General features: G+C 36.9%; 3 protein-coding genes across 3 annotated transcripts; 1 reads left to right on the forward strand and 2 right to left on the reverse strand.

Annotated features, from left to right (window-relative positions):
• Positions 1–629: 629 nt before the first annotated feature.
• Positions 630–4237, forward strand: LOC133862878 (transcription elongation factor TFIIS). Its single transcript, XM_062298787.1, has 3 exons — positions 630–1014; positions 1165–1339; positions 2980–4237. The coding sequence occupies exons 2-3, from the start codon at positions 1184–1186 to the stop codon at positions 3979–3981; spliced, it is 1158 nt and encodes a 385-aa protein (XP_062154771.1). The 5' UTR covers positions 630–1014; positions 1165–1183; the 3' UTR covers positions 3982–4237.
• Positions 4238–5348: 1111 nt separating this feature from the next.
• LOC133862879 (uncharacterized) lies at positions 5349–5863 on the reverse strand. Its single transcript, XM_062298788.1, has one exon. It carries the CDS (start codon positions 5819–5821, stop codon positions 5393–5395), a length of 429 nt encoding a protein of 142 aa, XP_062154772.1. The 5' UTR covers positions 5822–5863; the 3' UTR covers positions 5349–5392.
• Positions 5864–6814: 951 nt separating this feature from the next.
• On the reverse strand, positions 6815–24169 carry LOC133862877 (uncharacterized). Its single transcript, XM_062298786.1, has 20 exons — positions 24018–24169; positions 22785–23610; positions 22432–22638; positions 22211–22272; positions 21185–21689; positions 20533–20733; positions 19694–19949; positions 18490–18730; positions 18202–18371; positions 17518–18111; positions 15861–16027; positions 14967–15183; positions 14716–14880; positions 12710–12826; positions 12281–12523; positions 11974–12178; positions 10597–10811; positions 10367–10518; positions 7577–7841; positions 6815–7404 (listed from the first exon to the last, which is right to left on the reverse strand). Exons 2-20 carry the CDS (start codon positions 23606–23608, stop codon positions 7144–7146), a joined length of 5067 nt encoding a protein of 1688 aa, XP_062154770.1. The 5' UTR covers positions 23609–23610; positions 24018–24169; the 3' UTR covers positions 6815–7143.
• Positions 24170–24281: the final 112 nt, after the last annotated feature.

Raw genomic sequence — 24281 nt, forward strand, 5'->3', positions numbered from 1 at the left:
ACTTGAAATCGTACAAAATGTAAAAGATCGAGATCGAATCATATTTAAGTTTAAACTCAACGAAAAATGTGTCTATACAATTTTAGTTAAAATTCTCTTGATTGATTGGTGAAAATATTTAGCAATCCGACTGAAAGTCGATATATAATAGGTCGTTTCGGTTCATCCCATTTTCTTAAATTGAAACAAAAATGTAATACCTCGATTAGATATGGATACCTAAGATTCAGACACGTGACCCAAGTTAAACAATATTTTGATGTGATTTTTTTTTTTTTTTTAAATGATAGTAATAAGTGATTGATGTGATATAAAATAGAAAGAATTTATATAAAAAGTAAAAAAAAAATTGTATTATTATGAGTTTTTTTTTATTTAAATAGTAATAAAAAAATTATTGATGTGATATAAAAAATAAAAAAAATTAGAATTCTTTAAAGTTAATTATATATATTTTGTTTTTTTGATAAAAGTGAAAAAATAAAGGAAGAAAAAAAAGGATAAAGTTGTCAAACGGGACCAAAATTGCTAGAATATCTATCCATAACCAAATATAAATAACAATGATGATATAGCTATTTGGGTGAATCTAGGAATTATTCCACAAGAATCCATGACTGTACACCGTTAAGAAAGGCGCCTAAATCTGAATCCATGATCCATCCAAATTCGGCAACAAAATCCAATCAGACGAGTAGGAGTAGGAGTAGGAGTAGGAGTAGGAGTAGGAGTTGGAGTATGACCAGTTCCAAAGTTGGGTCTGAAAGACCAATCTAGATTACCAAATCTGCAAGTATCCTTACTTACACGTGCGCCAACAGCAGCCGTCGATCTCCCAACTCTCTTATGATACCTTCCCCTATATAGGTGACCGAAACCCTTTTTTGGGGCCTCTTTCCGTCGCTACCGCGAGAATCCACACACACATTAGGGATTTGGTTTCTGAAAAATCAGCAGATATCAAGAAAGAAGAGGAGCTGGCTAAAGCCCTCTCGCCTCCAACGGCCGATCTATGTTAGTGATTCACACCCTACTCCGTTTTTTTTTTTTTTTTTTCCTTTCTTTCTTTTCTTTTACAAGGGTAATATTTTCTTATGATGTTCGCTGTTGCAGGTTTGATATTGTTGTTTTTAATTTAATAATTTTTTTTTTTGAAATTTAAAGCGAATAAAGTGTGAGGATTATGGAGAGAGAGCTGGTGGAATTGTTCGAAGCAGCGAAGAAAGCGGCGGACGCTGCGGCCTCCGCTGACGGAGGGTCCGAGGAAAGTCGATGCCTCGATGCCTTACGCCAGCTCAAGGATTTTCCTGTCACTTATCAAGTTCTTGTCTCCAGCCAGGTACTCTATTTATAATTAAGTTGTTTTTGTGAAAGACTTTATTGTCGTTTTTATTTTTTGGATTGCTTAAATAATTTATGAAGAGCAATGGGATTTTGCACATTTGTGAAGAAGGTTCGGGCTTTGAATTTATTTATTTTTTGGAATTTGGGATTTTGCACGTGTGATTGATTATTCTGGTCATTTGGTGGGCAGTTTTGAAATTTTAGTGCTGAGCTTAAAATTTAGTCTAGTTTTGAACACAAAAGAAAACTGGAGACAGAAAAAAGAAAGTGAAAATGTTGCTTCTTGTGTCTCTTGATTCATATTTTGTGGATGATGTGCTTTCGTGAGGTAAATATAAAAGAGAAATGGTATTTTCCAAAATGATAGATCTCATGGGATTGTGACATCATGTTGGAACCAAATTTTAGAAAATTGGGATGTCTAGCCTTCCTCATTCAGATCATACTTTCTTTTTACTCTATTATCAATTTCATTATATGTTTTATTAGCATAAATAGTGATCATTTGATAAGCATAATAAAAGTGGAAAGAATAGACACCCCCCGTGGCGACTGCCTTTCGATTTTTATCTTCCTGCTTGTTGGATAGCCCCTCAACAAACTAATGTTGATAATCAACTTGGATGGTACTCCAAGGTAATTGTTAAAAACATGTAAAGAATGTTCATGGTGATATCTAAATTTGATCATGTAGTGGCACTCAATCTTCACCAATGTGTATATATACTATGTATTTTTTTTGGGTCTTGTTTTTTGATTTGGTCTTAAGAAGCACTTGGGATCTGGACTGAAAGATTCTTCCTGAATTTTTTTTTTTTGTGGGTCAAAAAGCTGTAGAATTTAATCTGCTATAAGGAGGATGTATACTGAAGCAATAACAATTTGGCTCTCAATCTTCACCTTTGGGTATGTTTGATAATGATTTTGAAAAAGTGTTTTGATGTGATATAAAAAGGGTGAGAGATGTTTTTTGGTAGGTCCTCATTTGAAAAGTGTTTGTGTTTTGAATTGTTTCCTAACGGTTTTGAGAACAGAAAAGTACTTTTAAAACCTTTACCAAATGAGGCCAATGAATACAAAAAAAAAAAAATTGCCGAGTGCTGACTACCTTCTGCATTCAGCAGTTTTCTGATCACTCGATTACTCTGTTGCATTGGATTATTTCATTTTGTTTTGTCTGCACAAAAAAAGTCTGAAACTGTGGTTTAGAATCTTATAACCCTTTATTTTCTAGTATTTCTCGTTAATTAAATAGAGTATTTAATGTCCTTGATAGAATGATATCCTGGTTCTTCTTTTGTGCCTTTCTCTTTTCCTAGAACTCTTTTTATTCATTGCAACTATCCTTAAGGAAACATATCAACCTGTTTCATGTCCTGGTGAAGCTCGTGTTCATACTTGCAATTGGATCCCACTATAGGCTCTATAGCTGGTGGTTGAAATACTCCTTTTATTATATTCAGAACATTTCCTTTTGATTGGTGTTCTATGTTCAGAACATTGAAATATTGTAAGAGAAATAATATTTAGTTTTTAGATCTATGCTTGTTAATGTTGCAGTGCTGTAATTTCTTTGATTTTATTCCTTGGGAAAATGGATTTGAGATTTGGTGTGTTCTTTAATATGAAATTCAGGTTGGGAAGCGTCTTCGACATCTGACAAAGCATCCTAGGAAGAAAATCCAATCGTTTGCTTCTGACCTGATGGAGATATGGAAGGACATTGTTATAAAGGAAACAAACAAAAACAAGAAAAGTGAAAACTTGGATGATAAGAATTCTGTCAAAGTTGAGTCTGTAAATGCACAGACTGCCAAGGCCGAGAAGGATCAGAAGACATCTTCCATCAAGGTTGAGAAGGTTTCAAAGGCTGAAAGCATTAAGGTTGAGAAAATTTATCAAAATGGTATGCCAAGCATGGAGAAAGTTTCAAGGCCAGATGCTGTCAAGACAGGGAGAAAGGTTTCAAGTGTTGATGTTGTCAAGGTTGAGAAAACTCATTCAGCTGAGAATGTCAAGGTTGAAAAGATAACCAAAGAGGAGAAGCAAGCTTCTGGAGTGAAGAAACCATTGCCGGGCCCTGGTGCTCCCCCAAAGCTGACATCAATGATTAAATCTAATGATGCCACACGGGACAAAGTACGAGAAATTCTTCATGAAGCTTTGTCTAAAGTTTCTGGTGAGGCTGAGGAGTATATTCAGGAGGAAGTGAGTGCATGCGACCCTATTCGAGTTGCTGTTTCTGTAGAGTCTGTTCTGTTTGAGAGATGGGGCAGTTCTCTAGGGGCTCAAAAGGTTAAGTATAGATCTTTAATATTTAACCTTAAGGATGCTAACAACCCAGATTTTCGAAGAAGGGTACTTCTTGGACATGTCAAACCAGAGAGGCTTATCAACATGAGCACAGCAGAAATGGCAAGTGATAAGAGGCGACATGAGAATCAAAAGATTGAAGAGAAAGCATTATTTGACTGTGAGCGTGGAGCGCCACCCAAAGAGACAACTGATCAATTTAGGTGTGGTCGATGTGGGCAGCGCAAATGCACCTACTACCAAATGCAGACGCGGAGTGCTGATGAGCCAATGACAACGTACGTAACATGTGTAAACTGCAATAATCATTGGAAATTCTGTTAGTTTTAGTCTCTTACCAGCTGCTAGCCATTTTTTATTGGTTACCATCATGAGATAATTTATGAAGCCGCTTATGATATTTATGTGAAGAAACTATGAATGTAGAATTTTATTGTTGTTTTTGTAGGACTGTTAGGTTTTAGTTGTCTGGAATTGGATCAACGGGTTTATTTGGTTCACCATTTACACGTTTGCTCTTTGTATGGATGTTTCTCTATGAATTGGAACAAAATGTATGCTATAACTCTGGGTTTGCCTAGTCTCTTGCAGTCGGAAGCTTTACTGGTATTTCGAGGTAAGTTGTGGCTTCTTTTTGTGATTACTCAATGATGGCCTTAATCACCTTTTCTGCGATTTCTGGTAAATCAGAACACATGCTACACGCTCGTTGGAAATGGTACACAGTACACAGTACCTAATAAGATGCATAGTGACACTTTTTTGCACGTGGATGGGGAACTTTTCCTGTTGAGTAATGTTGATGATGGCAAATAGATTATGGTTTTTTCAACCTTACACGCTGCATAAGAATTTCTAGATGTGGATGCAGAAATGTGGATTGTGGATAGTATTTGGTTTGTATGCGATGGTTGCATTTGGTAAGAGATGGGCAGTGAGAGAATACTTTGATTGATTTCTAATGGATTGTATGATGTTGGCAATTTGTATTCACTTGTCGGATTTAATAGTGTCGAGATGTGTATAACACTATATAAACTAATTTTAATTCAACACGTTCAATTAAATAAGCTAGACTTTTTAACCTTAACTTACAAATTTTATATTCATGATATTGTTCCGATTCGATATCGTCGAGATGTAATTCATCCCATTGAATATTGAATTTACATGCTAAAGATTTATTAGCTTGGGATGAGATTCCGAGTTATTGCGAATTAAATAAAAATGAAACGATGAGATTATAGAAGTAAATATTCTCGCATTTATATTGAGTTTGTGTTTAGTTCACGAATCATATCGAGACATGAGTAGGGACAAGACTTTTCCTCCAAATTAAGTTGAAGGAACTTCCAATCTAGTCTAAAAAAAATGCCGTGTGCATTTCACATTTGACAAGTATTTTTTACTTTCAATTGCAAAGAAAAGTAAGAAAGCAAATACATTTTTAATAAAATAATTTCCAACTTTGTTCTTGCAATTAAATAAAGTACGTGTTTTTTACATGCAAAGGAATATATGACATTTTTATAGACCGAGTTAGAAGAACTTATTTCAACTTAGTTTGGAAAAAAAAATTTGTCTAGTAAAAAACTACATAATCAACTTTGGATAATCAACTTTGGAGTAATTCGACCGGTTTAATTAAATGGGTCAAATTGAATTTTCTTGCTAAAAATTGCCAAATCATATATCATAAAATATCATTGCCATTATTGGATAATTCACTACATTTTCATGCGAGTTCTCTAGAAGAGGCTTTACGTTCCTTGAGAGCCTGGAAAACGCTGGAACTCTTGTGAAAGATTTGAGCCCGTCGGTTGTAGTCAGTAGGCTCTCTTCCTTCATCTTCTCCCATAATTGCTTCGCGTTCCAAACACTCCAACAGCTCCACCACACCTCTTTTCTCTCCACACTTGTGTCTCAACCACCCCACTGATGCCATCCACTCCTCCTTATCTGGGTTCATCTCAGCTTCCCATTCCTTTTCTATTTCAGCCTCCGAAGTTGCGCATCTCACTGCTAATCCACAATTCAATCCCCACTTGCCAACCTTAAAGCTCAAGCCAGTCTCTGGACGATGGTGTTTGATTTTGCGTTGGGGACGAAAAGAAGGGAGGTTGGGTGTTTGGGTGCCGTGACAGACCGAGACTTCCATGGCCATTTCTCAGCCACTCGTCTATGTTTCCGAGGCTAAGGTTCTTTGCGGATTTCATGTATTTATATGAGGTTGGGCTTGCTTGTCCACATGTTGCTTCTGGGTTTAGAATGCACGCGTCACATGCACAGTGTGCCACGTGTAACACAATTGATAGAGTGTTCGAGATGTTCGTAGTGGCCATTGAGCTGCAAGCGCTTCGAACTTCGAAGCCTCATTGCCACGTTCTAGTCAAACATTGTGTGCGCGCAGATTGTCTACTACACGAAATGTTTGAGTAATTCTATCCATCCGAAAGGGGAGAGGTAGCCCTGCTAATTTTATGACAATCAACAATAACATATACTCTAATTGGTTAATAATTTTTTATACGACCTACAATATAAACATAACATTAGGATATTAGGGTCGAGCAGTATGGACCGTCTAATTAAATATATCAGGTTAGAAATGACTTATATGATTTTATATATATGTTTTAATACAATTAAATGAGCCACGCTAGGATCAACTTATATAGTCTCATATATCTTCGTTTTGATACAACTCAAATCCAACACGAAAACGCAATCGCCAACCCTACTTTCAAAAAAGTCAAAATTGAAACATTATTGGGTCTCATGCCAAATCCTCTCCATTTCACGGTTAATATTTTATTTTGTCATATTTCACTTTATATATATAGTATCACGTCATTTAAAAGTTTTAAATGATATAACAACATCATTAAATTAATAAAATTTAATCTGAATTATACAATAGTTCATCATATCATATCAAAACTTTGCTAGAATTTGCTTTATCGTATTAGGGGGATTCCACCCGGATGGTACTTCCCTTGTCGTGAGAACTTGTCTCGATCTTAAGAATTGTTTTACATGTAATACACAGCCTATTACATTTCTTAAAAGAGAAAGAGGGAAAGCCAAATAAACTTCATTGGATTAGAACGAAGTTTTTTGTCCCCTCTAGTTGAGGGGGTAGTTAATAATTATCAGATTTTCCATAGAAATACATTATTTATTTACTAATGAATCAGTTTATTACAATGAATTCCTATTTTAAATTAGCCTGGCCCTCCCTATTTGTCATCACAGAGATCTCAACAAATTTTCTTTATCAAGGGAAAAAAGGAAGAAACATCTAAATATATGCAAAAAGGAAAATGATTTGCTACAAGAAACAAAATTTTAATTAGAGAACCTGGGGTGACACGATGCAATATCTTTGCCCTAACGGACACGGGGTTGCCATGCTTATGATGAGAACATCTGGCTGGACCCAGAAAATTGCTTTATCGCACATCTATCAAATAACTTGTCGTATGCTCATGAAGAACATGTCGCATGCTCCTTGAGTCTCCTCTCAGCTGCTAAACCAGCAGCAACCGAAGGAGGCAAATGTCTGAGACTTTCAGTTAAATTTTCATCATTTTCTGGTACAGCTGTCGCAACTGTTGCAAATAGGGATTCAACATCTTTAAGCGTCAAAACAGGCTGATCTTGATTTTTTGTGTTCCCACTGATGAATGAATTGGTATCCCTGCTTCTATTCAATTTGTATAGGCTCTCTTCAACAGTGTCTTTAACCTGTACAAGAAGAAGAGAGAGTTAAGTACACCACTTGTCCATGCATCTCTACTTGATCAAATGATAAAAGTATTAGTGGGGGCATCGTATTTGTTGTTTGTGAGAGGGGGTGTGTATGTATATTTCATGTATATATGTGACGGGATTTGCATAACTAGAAAGATGCACCTACCATAAAACGATGAACGAGTGTCCTATTTTCCTGCCCAATTCGGTGTACCCTGCTGATAGCTTGTGCTTCTGCTGCTGGATTGAGTAGCGGCTCCACTAGAACAACATGCTTTGCTTCTAAGAGATTGAGGCCATTGGCTCCATGTTGGATTAGGATCAATAACACCTGGACAAAATTTGATGCTGGTTGCTGGGCATGTGTTTTCCGAGTTCCCTGTGCACCGTTTTCGTGTCCTCTAAATTTGCTTATGGCAACATGTGATTTCCTGTACTTACGAAGCCATAACCATAAGCAATATGAAAACGTGCGCACGCACACATACTTGTCAAAGCCAGTAAGTGCATGACAAGTACTACTTCAAATCTGACAACTGAGGTCCCCCAGTGCAAAACTGTTCAATTTCCTTATGCATACCAAATGGGAGCTTTTATATATAAAGCATTATATTGATATTTGAAGAATAGATGCCAAGCTCTAAGTTCCAAATCTACCAATGTGTCTCTCACACTTAACATGTTATATTAGAAGGTTGGACAGATAACATTAGGTGCTTTATATCCTCATTACCAATCTTTTTCAATCTGTTTTCCATTAATTACAAGAAACAATTGCATCAAGAGTTATCAAAACAGAACCAGAAGTTGACATGGACAAGGGAATGGCTCCCTAGTTCACAGTTCAACTGTTAGGTCAATATCCATATTATGTTTACCTTTTACTTGTTGGAGTATTTAAATTTAGGGAAATTGTCAAACAGCCCCTGAGTTTTTGCTTGTTGCCAAATCAGGACCTAAGTTTTTAATATTACCAATTAAGGGCCTCGGTTTTAACCGATTACCAAATAATTTTTTCCGTCCTAATGGGAGGTCTGTCAGGTAGGGCTGAGCACTGGCCTCTCAGATTTGTGCTTAACCCCTACCGACAGCCGAGTTGATGGTCGTCGGTAGTCAGTCTCAGTACTGACTAACCGACAATAGGGATTGGCTATTGGGGCAGAACCGGCCCCCTTTGGGTTGGTAGGCAGTCAGTTTACTGACCAACCAACCCGATGGCGAAGGCGAAGGATTGATCGACAGTAGATTGGCTGCAGCAAAGTTGTAGATCGGCCTAGCAGAGCCAATCGACATGCTTTAGGAAGAAAAATAAGGTAGTCATCAGGGTTAGTTTGGATGGAGCCACGAGGTACTCATCCTCCAAACTGCCTGTCCTAGCTTCCCCTCTGTTCCTGGTTCCCAACTCCATATTTATTACACTTTTTCTTGCAGTTCTTCCTCTTCTTTGTCGTGCTTTTATTATTTTTCTTTTTCATTGTGTTCTATCATTGCTGAGAATAACTTCTATAGGACCTGGCATAAACTTGTGGAGATAAATGAAATTTAAAAATTCGTTTTCAAATCTAACATCGCAGCTCTCTCTACAAGCGGTATCGTGTTATTGGTATGACATGTATAGTTGGACACCTGGTAGATCTTTAATTAAAAATTAGACAGAATGACCTATTTGACAATTGACTAAAACTGAGGTCCTTAATTGGCGAAATTAAAACTTAGGTCCTGATTTGACAGTGAGTTAAAACTCATGGGGGTTTTCGACAATTTCCCTTAAATTTACTCTGTTTTTATGAGATATGAAAAATTAGTCCAATGATCGTAGTTGAAGTTAGAATTTTGTCAAAATCAACCCTTCCCCCCAAAGCACCCGTGTCATAGATTTGAAAGTTTTAAGGTTACGACTAAGGGTGATTAAGGGAAAGGGTTTTGGACAGGGACTGAGAGCTGTAAATTTGTTTAATTGAATGCTATCAAATATGCTCATTGCAGGTACCAAATAAAAATCTAACTTCATAGATTCTTCTAGAAAATTAAGGAGGGTGGAAGGGAGGGGGGAGGAATAACTGAATATCCTAGGAGATCACACCTATGAAAGAAAGAAATTGCAACGCTAAAAGGAGCTCAAAAGCTACTGGGAATTTTACTGTATTTGACTCAGTGACGTACTGAAAGACTAGATAAATCTGATCTATACTGCTGGAAACCCATGCTCTATTAAGACTACGAAATAGGTTCCCATTTATGAAATTTGAGTTTCAGAAAGTGTGTAATACAACAAGATGTAAACAACTAAAAAACCAGAGATGAAGACCCTATAATAGAAATGATCCTGACTTGTGAAAGCAGGTGAACAACCAATTTATGGAGATTGCAACAGGAAGTGTCAACGGAAGGCCTGAATGCCTTGATTCTACACCTATATTATGTGGCAAGATTAAGATTGGGGCCCACTTGGGAAGTTTCCTAGTCATTTGGCTGTGTCTAAGACTCTTCATTTCACTTCATCTTATCTTTGAGGTTATTTGAGTTACTTATATTTTTATTATGTTTTACTAATTTTGGGGTTATGTGATAATTTGGAGATTTTTCTGGAGTGTGCTGTACTAGTGGCTCATGCATCTTATATTAGTAATTTTTCCATTCAGATTCCTCTCCTAAAGAACCGGGTTGAACACATGGCTCTGCATAAACCTGTAGATTCAATAGGATTAGACCACATTTTGACTGGTTCACTTATGCAGTCTAGTGAATGGACAGAACCAAACAAGGGGCTGATTTACTAGTTTTCCGGCCAAACTGGCCTGTCTGGTCCTATTCTCCGTAACTTCATTTGTGACTACCTAATATACTAAAAGACTTGGGTCATTAACATTGGATACCAGATAAAGTGCTTTGTCTTATTACAGTCAACAAAATCTGCAAAGTAAATTCCTAATGAATTGTCGAAAGGATCTCTCACCTGCCTCCTTTCATTCGGATATAAGTGATGTCATTAGTCGTGAAGGCGTGTTCCAATACATCAAGGACATCATTCCAACTTGAGAAAACAAGAAGTTTGGCTTTTGGATCTGTATGCTTGATCCACAAGATTCTTCTTGTGACTGCTTCAATCTTCAGAATAACCAAGATAACATTAATATGGCACCAATACCCAACTAGCTTGTGATAAGGCGTTAGTAGGAAGCATACCTTTGTTCCATATGAACCCTGAACAAACATAGATGCTTCAGACATTGCATAACCTTGATTTGTATGCCCCACAGACGAACTAAAAGTTTCGTTTTGTCCATCATCAGCATAAGCAATATTTTCAAAATCTGTATGTTGTCGACATGTTGGGCACATTACCCATTTGGCTTGAAACTTATTATCATGTACCCTCTGCTCAGTCATTGAAAATAAACCTGCAAGAGGGGAATGTGAAATTGCAATTAGATGAAATTTATTAGAGAGGAAATTGATCAAAATGACAGGAATTACCAATCAAGAGAGAAGCCCACAAAAACCAGATGGTTGTGTATGGGAAACAATAATAAACATAGCCCCTTGAGTATCATGGTTTAGATTGCTGATATGAGCCTCATTTTATTATTGTTCACTGAAGGAAGTACAACTAACCACATCACAAATGGCATTTTCCTCCAATTAAGGGATCTCTGGGATTTTCTTTTTGAAGTGGTTAAGATTTTTCCAATAAAAAATTTGGGGTTATGTTTGTTATTGTATTTGGGTATAAGTGTTTTTTTGATTTTGGTTTGAAAAGTGTTTTTTTTTTTTTTTTTTTTTTTTTTTTTTTTTTAAGTAATCAAAATATTGTTAAAAGCGTAAGGCACCCTAGGTACACATGAAGTATACAAGAGAAAACACCTAGTTAATAGAAAATAGAATAAAGATATCATGATAACTAATCACCAAAGGAGAAACAAAAATAGATGTCCAAAGATACAAAGTTTTGAAGAAAGTTCTCAAAACTTTTGTCATTTCTTTCCCTCCATAAACACCACAAAAGACGTGAAAGTACCATCTTACACACAGCAGCACTCCGAGTGCTGCCGGTTGTCCACCAACAAGCATACAAGTCGACTACTCGTCTAGGCATAACCCAAGACAGCCCAAAATTACTGAAGAAAACATTCCACAAGGCACTAGCGACCTCACAATGGAGTAGAAGATTGTTCACGGACTTCCCATTTCTTTTACACATTAATGCCTATCAACCACAAAGATATGCCGATTCCTAAGATTGTTCATAGTAAGAATCTTTCTTAAGGCCGTCGACCAAGCAAAAAAGGCTGCCCTCAAAGGAAACTAAGTCTGCCAAACACTCTTCTAAGGAAGCCAACATTACAACCAAAGACACTATTGAAGGATCTTACATCGAACAACCCTCTTTTGGTGGGTTTTGCAGGTGTTTTTCATCTCTTCCCTCTTTTTTACTGTTTTGGCGTCCTTTTTGTATACTTTTTGTATGCTTAAGGGTGCCTTTACGCTTTTTATAAACTTCTTTGCTTGCTTATTTATAAAAAAAAAAAGAATAATGCATGTGCACAAGAGATGAAGACTTACATTTACAGCATGTAACGTGTCCACATTGAAAAACCATTTTTTGATTGCTCAACTTTTCTTGACAAACTGGGCATGTTTCCTCATGAGCTTTAGGTACACATCCACTTTTCAGTTCCGAAGAAGTTGACAAGCTACCTGTCTCTTGAGTTAATGAGGAATCATTTGGGCTTTCCCGTGGTGATCTTTGTTTTGACAGTGCCAAACCCTGGAAATGATACATAGACTTTTAGTACCAACAGCAACAAAGGAAATATACCGATGAAAACTATTCATAAACTTGAAACTTTCCAATAGACTGTGTTTGTACCTTCAAATAACGAAGTTTCCCTTTTATACGTGACACCAACGCCAAAGAGATGAACTTGTCATCAGAGTATTGTACACTAGCTGAAGGCAATTCCTCTTGACTTAAGGCATCAACAGTTATATCATTCTCATTTTCTTTAATGTGTAATCGTGTTGTTGCCATTTTAATTTCATCATGCGCACATAGAACTTGAGCTTGAGCTATTGCCAAGGACCGTGCATGGCCATACTCCTTTCGCATGCCCTTAACCAAGTGAAAAGAAAAGGTAACATATTTAAAAAATCTTTGACTTGCATAGTTGCATGCAGTATATTGACTAAGGACTCCTGGAAAGTTTTGAGCAGGTAAGTTAACAGGTCAATAAAATAAGGAATGAGGTTTTCTACTTCAAATCATTCAGGGCAGTGAAAGGGATTGATTAGGCTATACCTCAAGAATGTATAGCTGCTTCTTGGCTGCCAACATACCCTCTCTCCCTAACTGAGCCTTGCAATAGCTCTTTATAACTCCAAGAACAATTTCCAACTCAGATGGAGATCTTGAGACCTATCAGTCGATATCATCAACAGAAGGAATTATGAGAACAAGAGCTATTCACCTTTTTAAACATCACATTAAATACTTATCAAAAAAAAAAAAAATCACATTAATTGCCACGAATGAAAATGACAACAATAAATTCCCAGAATATCTGCATCAAACCCAAACCTAGTTATAGTTGCTCCCGGTACTTGTGGGTTTAAGGGGTAATGAACTGTGGATTTAAATTCTTTCATTGTTTGAAACATCATAAACAGAAAAATAACAAGGAAGACAGTGAGGGGGAGGAGGGCAACAAATATGTGGTCATATATAATTCAACTCCAGGCTGGAGAAACATTAGTTTTATAAAATGCACTCCAGACAATGATTTAGCTTTGGCTTGTTGTACACAACTTCATCCTATGAACACCACAAAATAAGGAATAAAAGACTACTGATGCAGATGACAAGGCACAAATTTTATTTTAGTTTAGATCTTATTAATTAATTTTTTCTTGATAAGTAAAGTAATATTTCATTAAAAAGCGCAAAGGGGCGCAACCCTACTACACAGGAAGTATACAAAAGAGCCCCTAATTAGAGGAGATAAACGAACATGAAAGTAAAAAATCAGCAAATGACATAAAACCCGGACTATGCGCCGATACCCACAGATATAACACATTGAACACATTTCTACAAAGAGCCCCAACCGTAATCTCCACATCCTCAAAAAGTCTAGAATTTCTCTCTCCCCACAAGCCCCACAAAACACATAAAGGAACCTTCTTCCAAATACGGATAGCAGAACCACGACCTAGCAAAGTGTCCCAACCACTCAATAAATCCAAAACACTACTAGGCATAACCCACTCCACCCCGAATAAGCTATAGAAATAACTCCAAACAACCCGTGCCACATCACAATGTAGAAGAAGGTGATCAACGGATTCCCCATGCTTTTTGCACATGACACACGATTCTACCACCACAATACCACGCCTACGTAAATTATCATGAGTTAAAATCTTTCCTAAAGCAGCTGTCCAAACAAAGAATGCCACCCGCTTCGGAGCTTTAACACGCCATATACCCTTCCACGGAAATAGGCCACTTCGTGACAGTTTAGATCTTATTAATTAATTAGGTTATTAATATTTGGTTTTATGATTTTGGAGTCAATGGTGTTTTTGGTAAGTCTAGCTTATTTTAGGTAATTCAATAAATGGCGTTGTCCTAGACCATGTTAGGTAAGTCAATAAATGGGCATTGCCCTAGGGTTTAGTCGTGACTCTATTGAAGCATGATTTGTGTTCCAATGAAAGCAGACTTTGATGGAATAAAATATGAGAAATTGATTCTCTCCCCCTCTTTCTTTCTTTCTCTTCTCCCTATCTTCTCTCTTCTCTCTTCTCTCTCTCTTTCTCGGCTTCCTCTTCTCTTGGCATCCTTCTTCTCTCTTTTGCACTAATTTCACTGTGTATTGTTGTTATCAGAATTTTGTCCCGCATTAACTACATAACAAAAAAAAGGGGTTGGTGGGTGGGGGGGAATTGGGTGACAAGAGAATACATAATTGCATTGTGTCAATATAAAAGGCCCACTTATGACACAATTCAGATAGTCAGAATCATAAAGTCTAGGGTCATCAATGGAGTAACACATGACCCTCTAGTAAATCATAGCAAAAATGTATACTACAAATAAAGCAATCTGCTTCAAACATCTAAACCCATAAAAGAAAGAACGAGAGATTGTTTCAAGGGTCTGAAATTCAGAAAGAAGGAGAACAAGGCTTCAAATATCTGGAAAATAAAATAAAAAATTCTCAATTTCATAGGTGTAAGCAAAACATGGATGCACTTTAAGCATCATTTCAGGATACATAAAAAGGCAATGAAATTATAACTAACCACAACTCTTTCCCCAGCATCTCTCTTCTCGCTGAGTAGCTTTGGTTTGCTCCAATCATAATGATTGAGCGCAGATTTTTTCTTCTGAAAATGTAAGGCCTCTTCAGCAGATGTAATCATCTCTCCATGTTCTTTATTAAGGCGAAAGAGCCTGGCTTCATAATCCTGGAGAAAGAAGTCAAGAATTCTGAAAAACCATCATGAATTTAATTGTCAAGGAGTTAAGGTTATAGAAGAGTTGATTACCAAACCTGAAATAATCCGTCCAATTCACATGCAACACATGCAGGGCCATCCCCATTAACATTGCAATTTTGACAGTATCTCACCCGTTCAATATCCTCCTCTTTTGGTTTCTCCATTGTTTGATCAATTTCCAGGAGTCGATCAAGTAACACTATCCTAGAGGCTTCCAATAGATCCAAACCAGTCTGGATATGATACTTTAGAGAACTTATGCTCCGAAATCTGGACTAGAAGCTACAAAAATTATTATCTAATAGAAACATAATATTTCACAAGGTCACATTTACTAGTTACCTTCTATTGAGAACAGTAGGCAAAGGGTTTTACCTTTGCCTTCTAACATAGTATATTCCTAGTTACAATGGAATTCTATGATTTCTAGCACTCTTTTCCTCTTTGAAAAGCCGGATACCGAGGGCCAACATCCATGTTTACACCATGGGGTGTATTGTCACTGATTCTGATGCAACTGCTATTAGATTTAAATCAAGAATTGTTTACATAATGACTACAATACATCACTAATTTTAATGATTCCAAATTTATGTAATTAATCTTTTTGCACAAAGTACCTGCATAGTGACATTCTGTAATCTTAGTAAGATAGGGAGTCAATATGAAAAATTAGAACTTGACCCAATTTTGAGTGTGTTCTGTTCTATGCCAAACACTTTTCAGAGACAAACAATTCAAGACTAACAAGTAGATGTCTCTTCACAATAATTGATGATAATAAGCGAGTATCCCTCAGCAAAAATATGAGGTGCTGTCTTGAGATGGAAAATATATCTCATTACAGGTTAAGACAATTACGAATAATGATTCAGGAAATAAAAAAGATAAAGTCAGAATATTTAATGCAAAATAATGTAATATAGAGGAGTAAAACAATAACTAACCGGGATGAAATTCTTGATGACCTTGAATTGTTTGGAGTTCCTGAGATGGCTTCTTCAATCTTTTTGATAAACTCACTTGAGAAGTTCTTGTTCTGCTCAGTATGATGCAGGGCTTCCAACCACCAAACTGTATGTTGATTTGTTCTGTCTCTAAGCGCATGACAAACCTCCCAAAAAAAAAAATCATACTTGATTTAAGATAAACTATAAGAAACAACCTTTAACAAATAAACATTAAGATCAGCCTGTTCCAAACATTTTTTTTTTTATAAGTATATTCAAAAGGCGCAAGGGGCGTAACCCATAGTACACAGGACGTATACATGAAGCCCCTAATTCAAAGAAAAAAGAGAGCACCTATCTATAAAATCAAAATAAGAACACTCATGCATAAACTGAAATTTCTCTCTCCACATAAACAACGTTTGTAACATCATTCTTTTCAAATGCATCAAATCAGTCTCACAATCTTCAGCCTGTTCCAAACATAAAAAAGGAACTCCTAAAGAAGTCAACTACCATGAGTTATGGTGATAAATAATGAAATCTTAAAATGTGTTGCACTATAACATTCTATCACATGGCAGTGATTAGTTTAACAGTAGATTTGTCAACCATAAGAATAAATAATACATCTTAAAAGTTTTCTAAAAAGCAAGAGAAAACATGTTTTTCTTTCTCTTTGTTGCTGCAAAGCAAAAACAAAAGAATTGTAGGGAAATTGCTACGGAAGATATTTCAATGAAAAAAAAAGCACTCAAGGATGTGTATTACTGTCCATTTTGTGCAGAATTCTGTAACAAGTTACTAATGGTGGTGGGGGCCTCCTCCTGTTGGTGGTGGTTGGTTGATAAAGAAGGTCATTACACCAGTGTGAGAAGTGGCTCCTAGGTAGGGGGTGATAATGGATCACTAGAGAAGGCTATTGTGCGCTCTCGCTTTAACTACTTCTCCTACATCAGTGAAACATGAGTGGGAATTTATCTGATTTGTCATGTAGTTGGGAAGTTGAAGAATTTGAGAAATATTACCACTGCTATTGACTCAACAAATGCAAAGGACTGTTGGTGATCCTAAAGAAGTCCCTTGGAGGGTGAGAACAGTTGTCGGGAAGATCTCTAAATTGGCTGGAGGTTTGATTCTTGGAGGTCTAGACATGCAACTTTATGTAGTTAGATACTATTCTTTGGTGAGCTTCCTCACGGAGCTTTGGTGTTGTATGAGAAAGATGCAAATGGATCTACATTTTTTAGATGATTCTTCAGCTCAATAGGCTAAATAGATATGGGATACAGAAGGATCGGAGGAATCTCGATTAAGCAAATAGGAAGGGACGGGGTAGCTCGTAGACAAGCGAGCGGGAGCGAGTTAAGCAAATAGAGTTCCACCTTGCTCAGCACAACAATAGACCCGCAGTTACCCACTTTTACAGTTTACTCGGGGGATAATTTTTCAAATTTCCCAAAAAACTCTGATTGCATATAGACCAGTCATTAATTGTAAATACATAATCAGATTGCAGCACAAATTGATAACAAATCCATACCATCAATGTGCACTATCCGCATTTAACATGATAAAATCGTAAAATATCACGAAATGATAATATCACGTCTTAAATCTCCATATGCCATGGAACATCATGAAGGAAACATACCAGAATGTTAGATTTTCTGAACTCTTGTTGAGCTATGGATAGCTTTGAACTGAACACAGATAAGTACTTCTGCTTTATATTCTCACACACTGATCTTAAATATTTTTCACTGATGTAACTGGATGATTCATGGGGCTCAATATCACGTTCTTGGTCACCATTTAAGCCATTTTCTGATATGACAGTTGTACAACCTGTTGCATTCCCAGCATCAATGGTGAAATCCATAGAGTCTTCCCCACTCACTTTTCGCCTCTTCACAACATGTTGATCACACTCTTCAATGCCATGTAATTTGGAGGCCTTCTTTTCAAAGCTTTCAGGGAAATGTTGTCCCTCTGAGTAGAGTTGTTCTGAGTAGTTTGAAGCCAATGGGAGTATCTCAGCAAGATTATGATGAATGTGAATATTCAATAGAGGGTCCAGATGGAAATCTTCGGAGTGCTCTTCAGCTAAAGTCAGTGCTTCCTTGTACAATGATACTGCTTGACGAAAATTATTCTCTATTATAGCTATCCCAGCAAGCCCGTTTAAAGCAACAACCATTCTCCTGAGAGCTTCCTCCCCTTCTATCTTCGTCTTACCAATGAGAACCTACAGAATACAATCTGTTTAGACAGAAAGAACTATTTGCAAAAGTTTTTCTATAAAATGAGACCAATAATTATCTCATAAGTCACCCACCATCAATATTTCCTCCATAGTCATGGGGGATTGTTGCAAAGAACGCAGCCCTGAGCTTCCCACTTGAGGATGGCAGCAGGCCTGGCGAAGCTTCAAGAGTGTGTTCAGCAGTTTTCCAGCCTCCGCGTGAGTTATGAAAGGATCAAAAGAAGCATCAGAAGATACACAACCTGGAAAAAGTAGCATGAACATAGTGTAAACTTTAAAAATTGCTTGTCCTAAATGAAAAAATTGGTATATTTCTTGTAACTGACTCTTAAATGAAGTCACAGAATAAAAATTAATAACCTTTGACTTTCCTCTTTAGAAAATCATCTTTCAAAGTTTCAATAACTTCACGGGCATAACTCACACAAGTTTCATGTTGCCTTTGGTAAAAGTGCTCTTCAATTGGTGAGAAAGTGAGCCAAGAGACACACTCATCCTGAGGGGGAAGCTGCAACTCATCTGCTAAATATCTTTTTGATGAACGCCACATGATTTGTTTAAAGAACTTATGTGTAAATTCCATAGCTCCTGCATCTCTCCTCTGGAAAGGTAAAAAGCAAAATTAAGAAACTGGAGCAATATACAAATATTTGGAACACCACAAAGACTCAGTCAAACCGCTCAAAAAAAGAGACTAAAGTAGATGACAACATGACGAATGTGAAAGCAAGGTGTGGGTATTTAGGTCATGTTTCATTACTTGGTTTTGCCCCAACTCCTGTGAGAAAAATATGCAAGGTATCTCTTATGTTAAATATGACCAATGAATTTATAAATAAGTAATCAGTTAAGAAGCAGTCAAAATATAACATTCGAATAGAACATTTGAAGAGTTTTTACATGCTACTTAATGCCCTTTACATGTCTTTACTGGAATCATTATATAAACTTACAAAAGCATAATTGCTTACTACTTCTGTCACAAATTCCATCATGTCAACTGTTTAGCAACCTAATGCTAGCTTATACATGTCATAGAGACGTGAATATATTTCATTTTTTGTCCTTGCTTTTGCATGGTTGTAAATGAACACTTCTATAAAATGTCATCACAATATCAAAGTCTATCTCTCATTTTTTCCGCAAAGGAGGAGCACCTCTAAAATGTTTTTGAAACCCTCCGAGATTGTTGACATCAAAAACTTTTCCTTCTATGTATGTTTAGCGTAAGTACGGCATACCTTACAAAAAATAAAATGGTCTTTTTTTTTTTTTTCCAAGGCTAAACCCAAGGTATAAGTGTTAACATGTATTAGTTAAGCCATCTGTAGAAATTTTGTGATGAAATATAAAATGGAGAAATTTTGTGAAGCCATTGAAAGGACTTTGGGGTAAAAGAGAAGGAAAAGCAAGCCAGTTTATCACCTCACAAGGAATTTGTAGCATAAAGGACTACACTTATTTCCAATCATACAAAATGCAGTACCAAGTGTAGCATGCATAACCCTTACAGTCACTTTGCAAATACTGGATCACCAAAAGATGAATATAGAGAACCGTATACCTCATATGGATCTCGTATAACCTCAATCCACCACCTAGAAACATCAAAAGGACTTGCTTTAAGAAATCGTAGAAGTCCATATAAGTCGTCCAGTTTGCGTTGTATAGGAGTCCCTGTTATGCACCAACGATGCTTAGCATATAACCGAAGAGCCATTTCAGTGGCAGCAGCAGCATTACTCTCCACCATTTGACCCTCATCCAAACAAATCCTCCACCAAAATATTCTGGTAAGAAGAGTTGGAATAACTGGAAACCTGCAACCAAATGACCTCCCATCGTAAAACATTCAACTCAGAGAGCTCTGCATCCGAAATCAACCCATTAATGTTTCTAGGGAATAGTATCGAAGGAAAAAGGAAAGTCTTTTTACACCTGGACTGCATAACTCTTTTGTAATTGATGAGTATTTATAGGTGACCTAGAAATGATAAATATTCATAAAGTGTGACCATTTTCTTAGCTGGCCTTCAACCTATCTAGGCCTCCTCCTCCTTCTGGTTTTGGAACTGACTATGCAAAAATCTAAAAATTGACCATGACAGAAATGGAGTTTACAACAGATAACTGTAGTTGACTTTAGGAACGACACATCATACTGAAGAATCAGAAATAAAACATAGAATACTTCTGAAAACTGAAATAAATATCATTACCTAATGTTGGTTGTAAGTAATCACATTAAAATTAATTTCTGAAGAAAAAGTAAATTTGGTGCAACTTAATACTTGTTCTCAGAAATTTGTACAGAGTAGAGTAAAATATTTCAAAAATAAGGCATGGAGCAAAGTTTGGGCAAAGAAAAGAGGTCATCACAAACAAAAACATTAAATCACAAACCTCTTCTGGAATCTCATGAAGCGTCGATCACCTTCATGCCTATCAGAGTCATGTGACAGATCTTCTTTAAGTATATCATATGTGGTCAATACGATGTCAGCACTAACAAGCTCGCTGATATCCACTATAGATGCATCTGAAAGAGAAGTGATTTTCGCGCCCTCGTAGATACAAGTTTTTAAAGAACCTGGACGTGTATGACTAGGATAATAGATTACAAACAATGCGTCAGTTGGTGCATATGGTATCAGCAAGGATGAAATTTAGAATCTGTGTGTGTGCAGATGAGCACAAGAATATAAATGTTCATGATCACACTTATGAGCAATTGTTCTCCCACAAACACAATGGTCGACCCATGTGTAGCTAAAACTTTTCCTATAATGGCTTCCCTATGGCCCTTAGTGCAAACGTGGTTCTTGGATGACCGGAAAGCTGGCTAAAGCTATAGGGATTGGAGATCTTCTCATCATGTCAAATGCTAAGGAAATCCAACATCTTATGAACATTAATTGTTTGCAACATATATCTCAAGAACAAGTTCATCTTACAATTCAACCACTTAAGCAAAATACGAAAATTAAGCCAAATGCACTATTAAGGGATACTGAGATTTAAGAAGAATGGGGGTTAGTAAACGCTCAAACTATACCGTATAATTTCAGCATGCCATTGAGACAATATGGGAGCCGGGCAGACTATAAGAGTGGCACCAGTAGCAACAGGAGAGTTAGTTGCTTGCATCAGTTCTGAGCATAGTGGGCAAATGTGTTCCCCTTCTCTCACAACTATGTTGGCCGTATTTTTCTTTCTTGTGTGCTTTTTTGTATCAGCCATTGACCTCTTTTCACATCCTTGTCCGCCAGAAACTTCACTCGATTTTAGATGTTTTCCTTTAGGTGAATACCCAACACAATCTGCATGTTGCCAAGCATCACACATGTCACACTGTACCCATAATCCTTTATACTTTCGACTTTCATTGACAGCTCCACAGATACACTCAACACGCTCCCTTTTCAATCTCTTAAGATCAGATTTCTGGTGACAAGGAACCTCAGATTCAGTATTAATAAATATGCCATCTTCAGATGCTGACTTCCGATGAGCAAAGATGCAAGCAAGCAGTTCAACTGTTTTCCCCAAACCCATCTCATCTGTGGAAGTCATAAGAGTCATAATCATCATGGTCAAATCAATCAGAGCCACACATCATATTCGAACAGACTTACTACACTTAACAATATGAAATTACATAAACCCAAAAAAACCATTCTCAGAAGATCTGTTTTATGTTTTTGTCTTCAATTAATTAATCACATTGAATCGAGGGAAAATAAAGCTTGCAAAAAGAAGTTCTTCAGTGTATTCCTCTCCTTACCTTCTTCATTTGCCCTGAGTGGCAAGAAAATAATACAAATTTTAGAAAAGGTGAGTTAGGACTAGTCAATATCATGACTAGTATTCATTCAAGCAGGCTTACACATCCAAGCTATAGAAACAATTTTGTGTAGGACACTAAATTTTCAAGACATAAATATGGCCAATTTTATGCATAATATCTAATTTTGAACAACATTAATTTTTTAACAATTTGTTAATGAAGTTGCAGAAAAAGAAAACAGAAGATATCATTAAAGCTTTGACATATGCAGGTCAGTATGGAAGCGGCGCCTACCAGCAAGAATTCCACCAAAGACATATGGCGAAGATTGCTCCGGCTGCAAAGAAACATTTCCACTGAAAAAAATACATTACAGAAGTAAAAGTAAGCATAGAGAGAGAGAGAGAGAGAGAGAGAGAGAGAGAGAGAGAGAGAGAGAGCTGAAGATAAAGTAAATCCAAATGAAGAATGCAAAAACTTTCCACAATACACAGGCTCAATTGAGAAAATGATACCTGAATGGATTATAGAACATTTTTGTACATGTGTCGAGAAAATCCACAGGCAAACATAAAGGAGACAAAAACAAACTTTTCCCACTTCCTACCAAGCTTCTTGAATCTCCATTCTCTCGTTGTACCATCCAGTAGGCTGCACGACGCTGATATGGTCTCAGCTCAGTAAGCAAGTCAGGTATGTCATCTGCAAGCATTGGATCCACTCTGTACAGAAAATATGCCATTGACTTAAAAAGGCAGGATTAAACCAGAAAATTTAGAAGTTGGAAAGAACAAATGAAGGTATTGCATAACATAATATAGCATTAAACGAAGAATAATGGTAAGAGAGACACGCCACTATTACTCACTTGGATGGCTTAATGGCTTCATAAAACCCAGCAGCATCAAGCCTTGCACGCTTTTTTGTGTTGAGATTACCATCTCCCATCTCCGTAAGGAGATCATTTTCCATTTCTGTTGATATACTAACGCCATACCTAGCCTCTGAAGTCATTACTTCTGGTCGCAGCCAAGCCATGACATTCATCATACTCCTTTTCCATTGTTGCCTCTTATTCTCCAAAAGTGACTCACAAGCTTCAAAGACACTTCTAAGAATCTCCACCCTCACTCTGAGAGATGAAACGTTCTCTAATGATGTAATTCCCATAACTGGCCTAAGCGTCATAAACTTCAAACTTCCCAAGTGAAGAAGACCAGAAATACCCTCATCCGGTCCATCAAAACTCCCTGATAAAATCACCGAGTGTGTCTCTGTATCATCTCTTGTGCATATTTTTATGAGTTCTAAAGATACATCACTAGAGGATAACACAGGCCAATGACCTAGTTTAATACGACCAAGAAACTCATTTACATTGCACACCTTAAACCTTAAGGTATACTTCGAATCCTGGAAAAAATCCTCACTCACTTCACACCCAGAAAACCCTTCCCGCAAAGTCAAATCAGTTAGAACAATTTCCGAAACATCAAGGTGCTCATCTGAAACCCAAGAAGCTCGATCAACTTCCACGAAATACGGCTCCTCATCAACTATATCAAATTCATTATTTTGCACTTGCTCGGTATTGATAGCTTGCTGATTCTGCAGCCCTGCTTCACGGGTATCATGGATTTCTACTATTACCCTACCCGAATGATGGGGATGTCTTTGCTTCCTTCTACCCATCACTATAAGCAAAAATTACTCATAATTGGCAACTTAATTCTCAGATGGCATCGATGTAAATTCAGATAGGAAATTTCATAATTCAAGTAATTATCAATGTGCAACAACAAGAAGAAAGACATAGTAACGAGCATACGTTGAATTGAAAGGTAAGGAAGAGCACCCAGGTACTCTTGACTAAAATTAGAAACAGAATATGAAAAAACAAATATAGAAGAATGGCGCAACTCAGGCAATTGCTAGAGTTGGTAAATAACTTTGATACAAAGAGAATGCACGGAAACATAGCAAACATATTTAGTATCTGTATCAGGGAACAATAAAAGTAATTTAGGAGCCATAATACTAAAGAATGAGTTAAGAGCGAATTATTTTTAAGGAAAAAAGAAAGCAGCCATAGATTTCGAACCTGAAACCGGAGTTGTGTTGTGCAGAGTCGTAACCAAGAACAGGGCTAGATTGAAGTCCAGTTGCAAATTTGCAACGTTAGAATTAGAATGCAGAGACAAAATATGGTTTTTTGTAAATATGCAACATTCTTGGTTGCTTCGTGTACTTACTGTTTAGGGCTACGCTAACCTGACAGGGTACTCCAGTCACCTGCAGGTAAACGTTGCGAGTCCCTCGATTATGAAATTACCATTATACCCTGGAGGGCAGTCCAATCGGATAG

The sequence above is a fragment of the Alnus glutinosa genome, chromosome 3 (genome assembly GCF_958979055.1).
Source record: "Alnus glutinosa chromosome 3, dhAlnGlut1.1, whole genome shotgun sequence".
NCBI lineage: Eukaryota > Viridiplantae > Streptophyta > Magnoliopsida > Fagales > Betulaceae > Alnus > Alnus glutinosa.

Excerpts from the sequence above, each read along its gene's own strand:
- LOC133862878 (XM_062298787.1), top strand. The coding sequence starts at position 1,184 with ATGGAGAGAGAGCTGGTGGAATTGTTCGAAGCAGCGAAGAAAGCGGCG. Across the intron at positions 1,340-2,979 it reads AAGTTCTTGTCTCCAGCCAG|GTTGGGAAGCGTCTTCGACA; the intron begins GTACTCTATTTA and ends TATGAAATTCAG.
- LOC133862879 (XM_062298788.1), bottom strand. The coding sequence starts at position 5,821 with ATGGCCATGGAAGTCTCGGTCTGTCACGGCACCCAAACACCCAACCTC.
- LOC133862877 (XM_062298786.1), bottom strand. The coding sequence starts at position 23,608 with ATGGGTAGAAGGAAGCAAAGACATCCCCATCATTCGGGTAGGGTAATA. Across the intron at positions 15,184-15,860 it reads TCATCAAGAATTTCATCCCG|ATTTCGGAGCATAAGTTCTC; the intron begins GTTAGTTATTGT and ends CTTCTAGTCCAG. Across the intron at positions 10,519-10,596 it reads AGGGTTCATATGGAACAAAG|ATTGAAGCAGTCACAAGAAG; the intron begins GTATGCTTCCTA and ends GTTATTCTGAAG.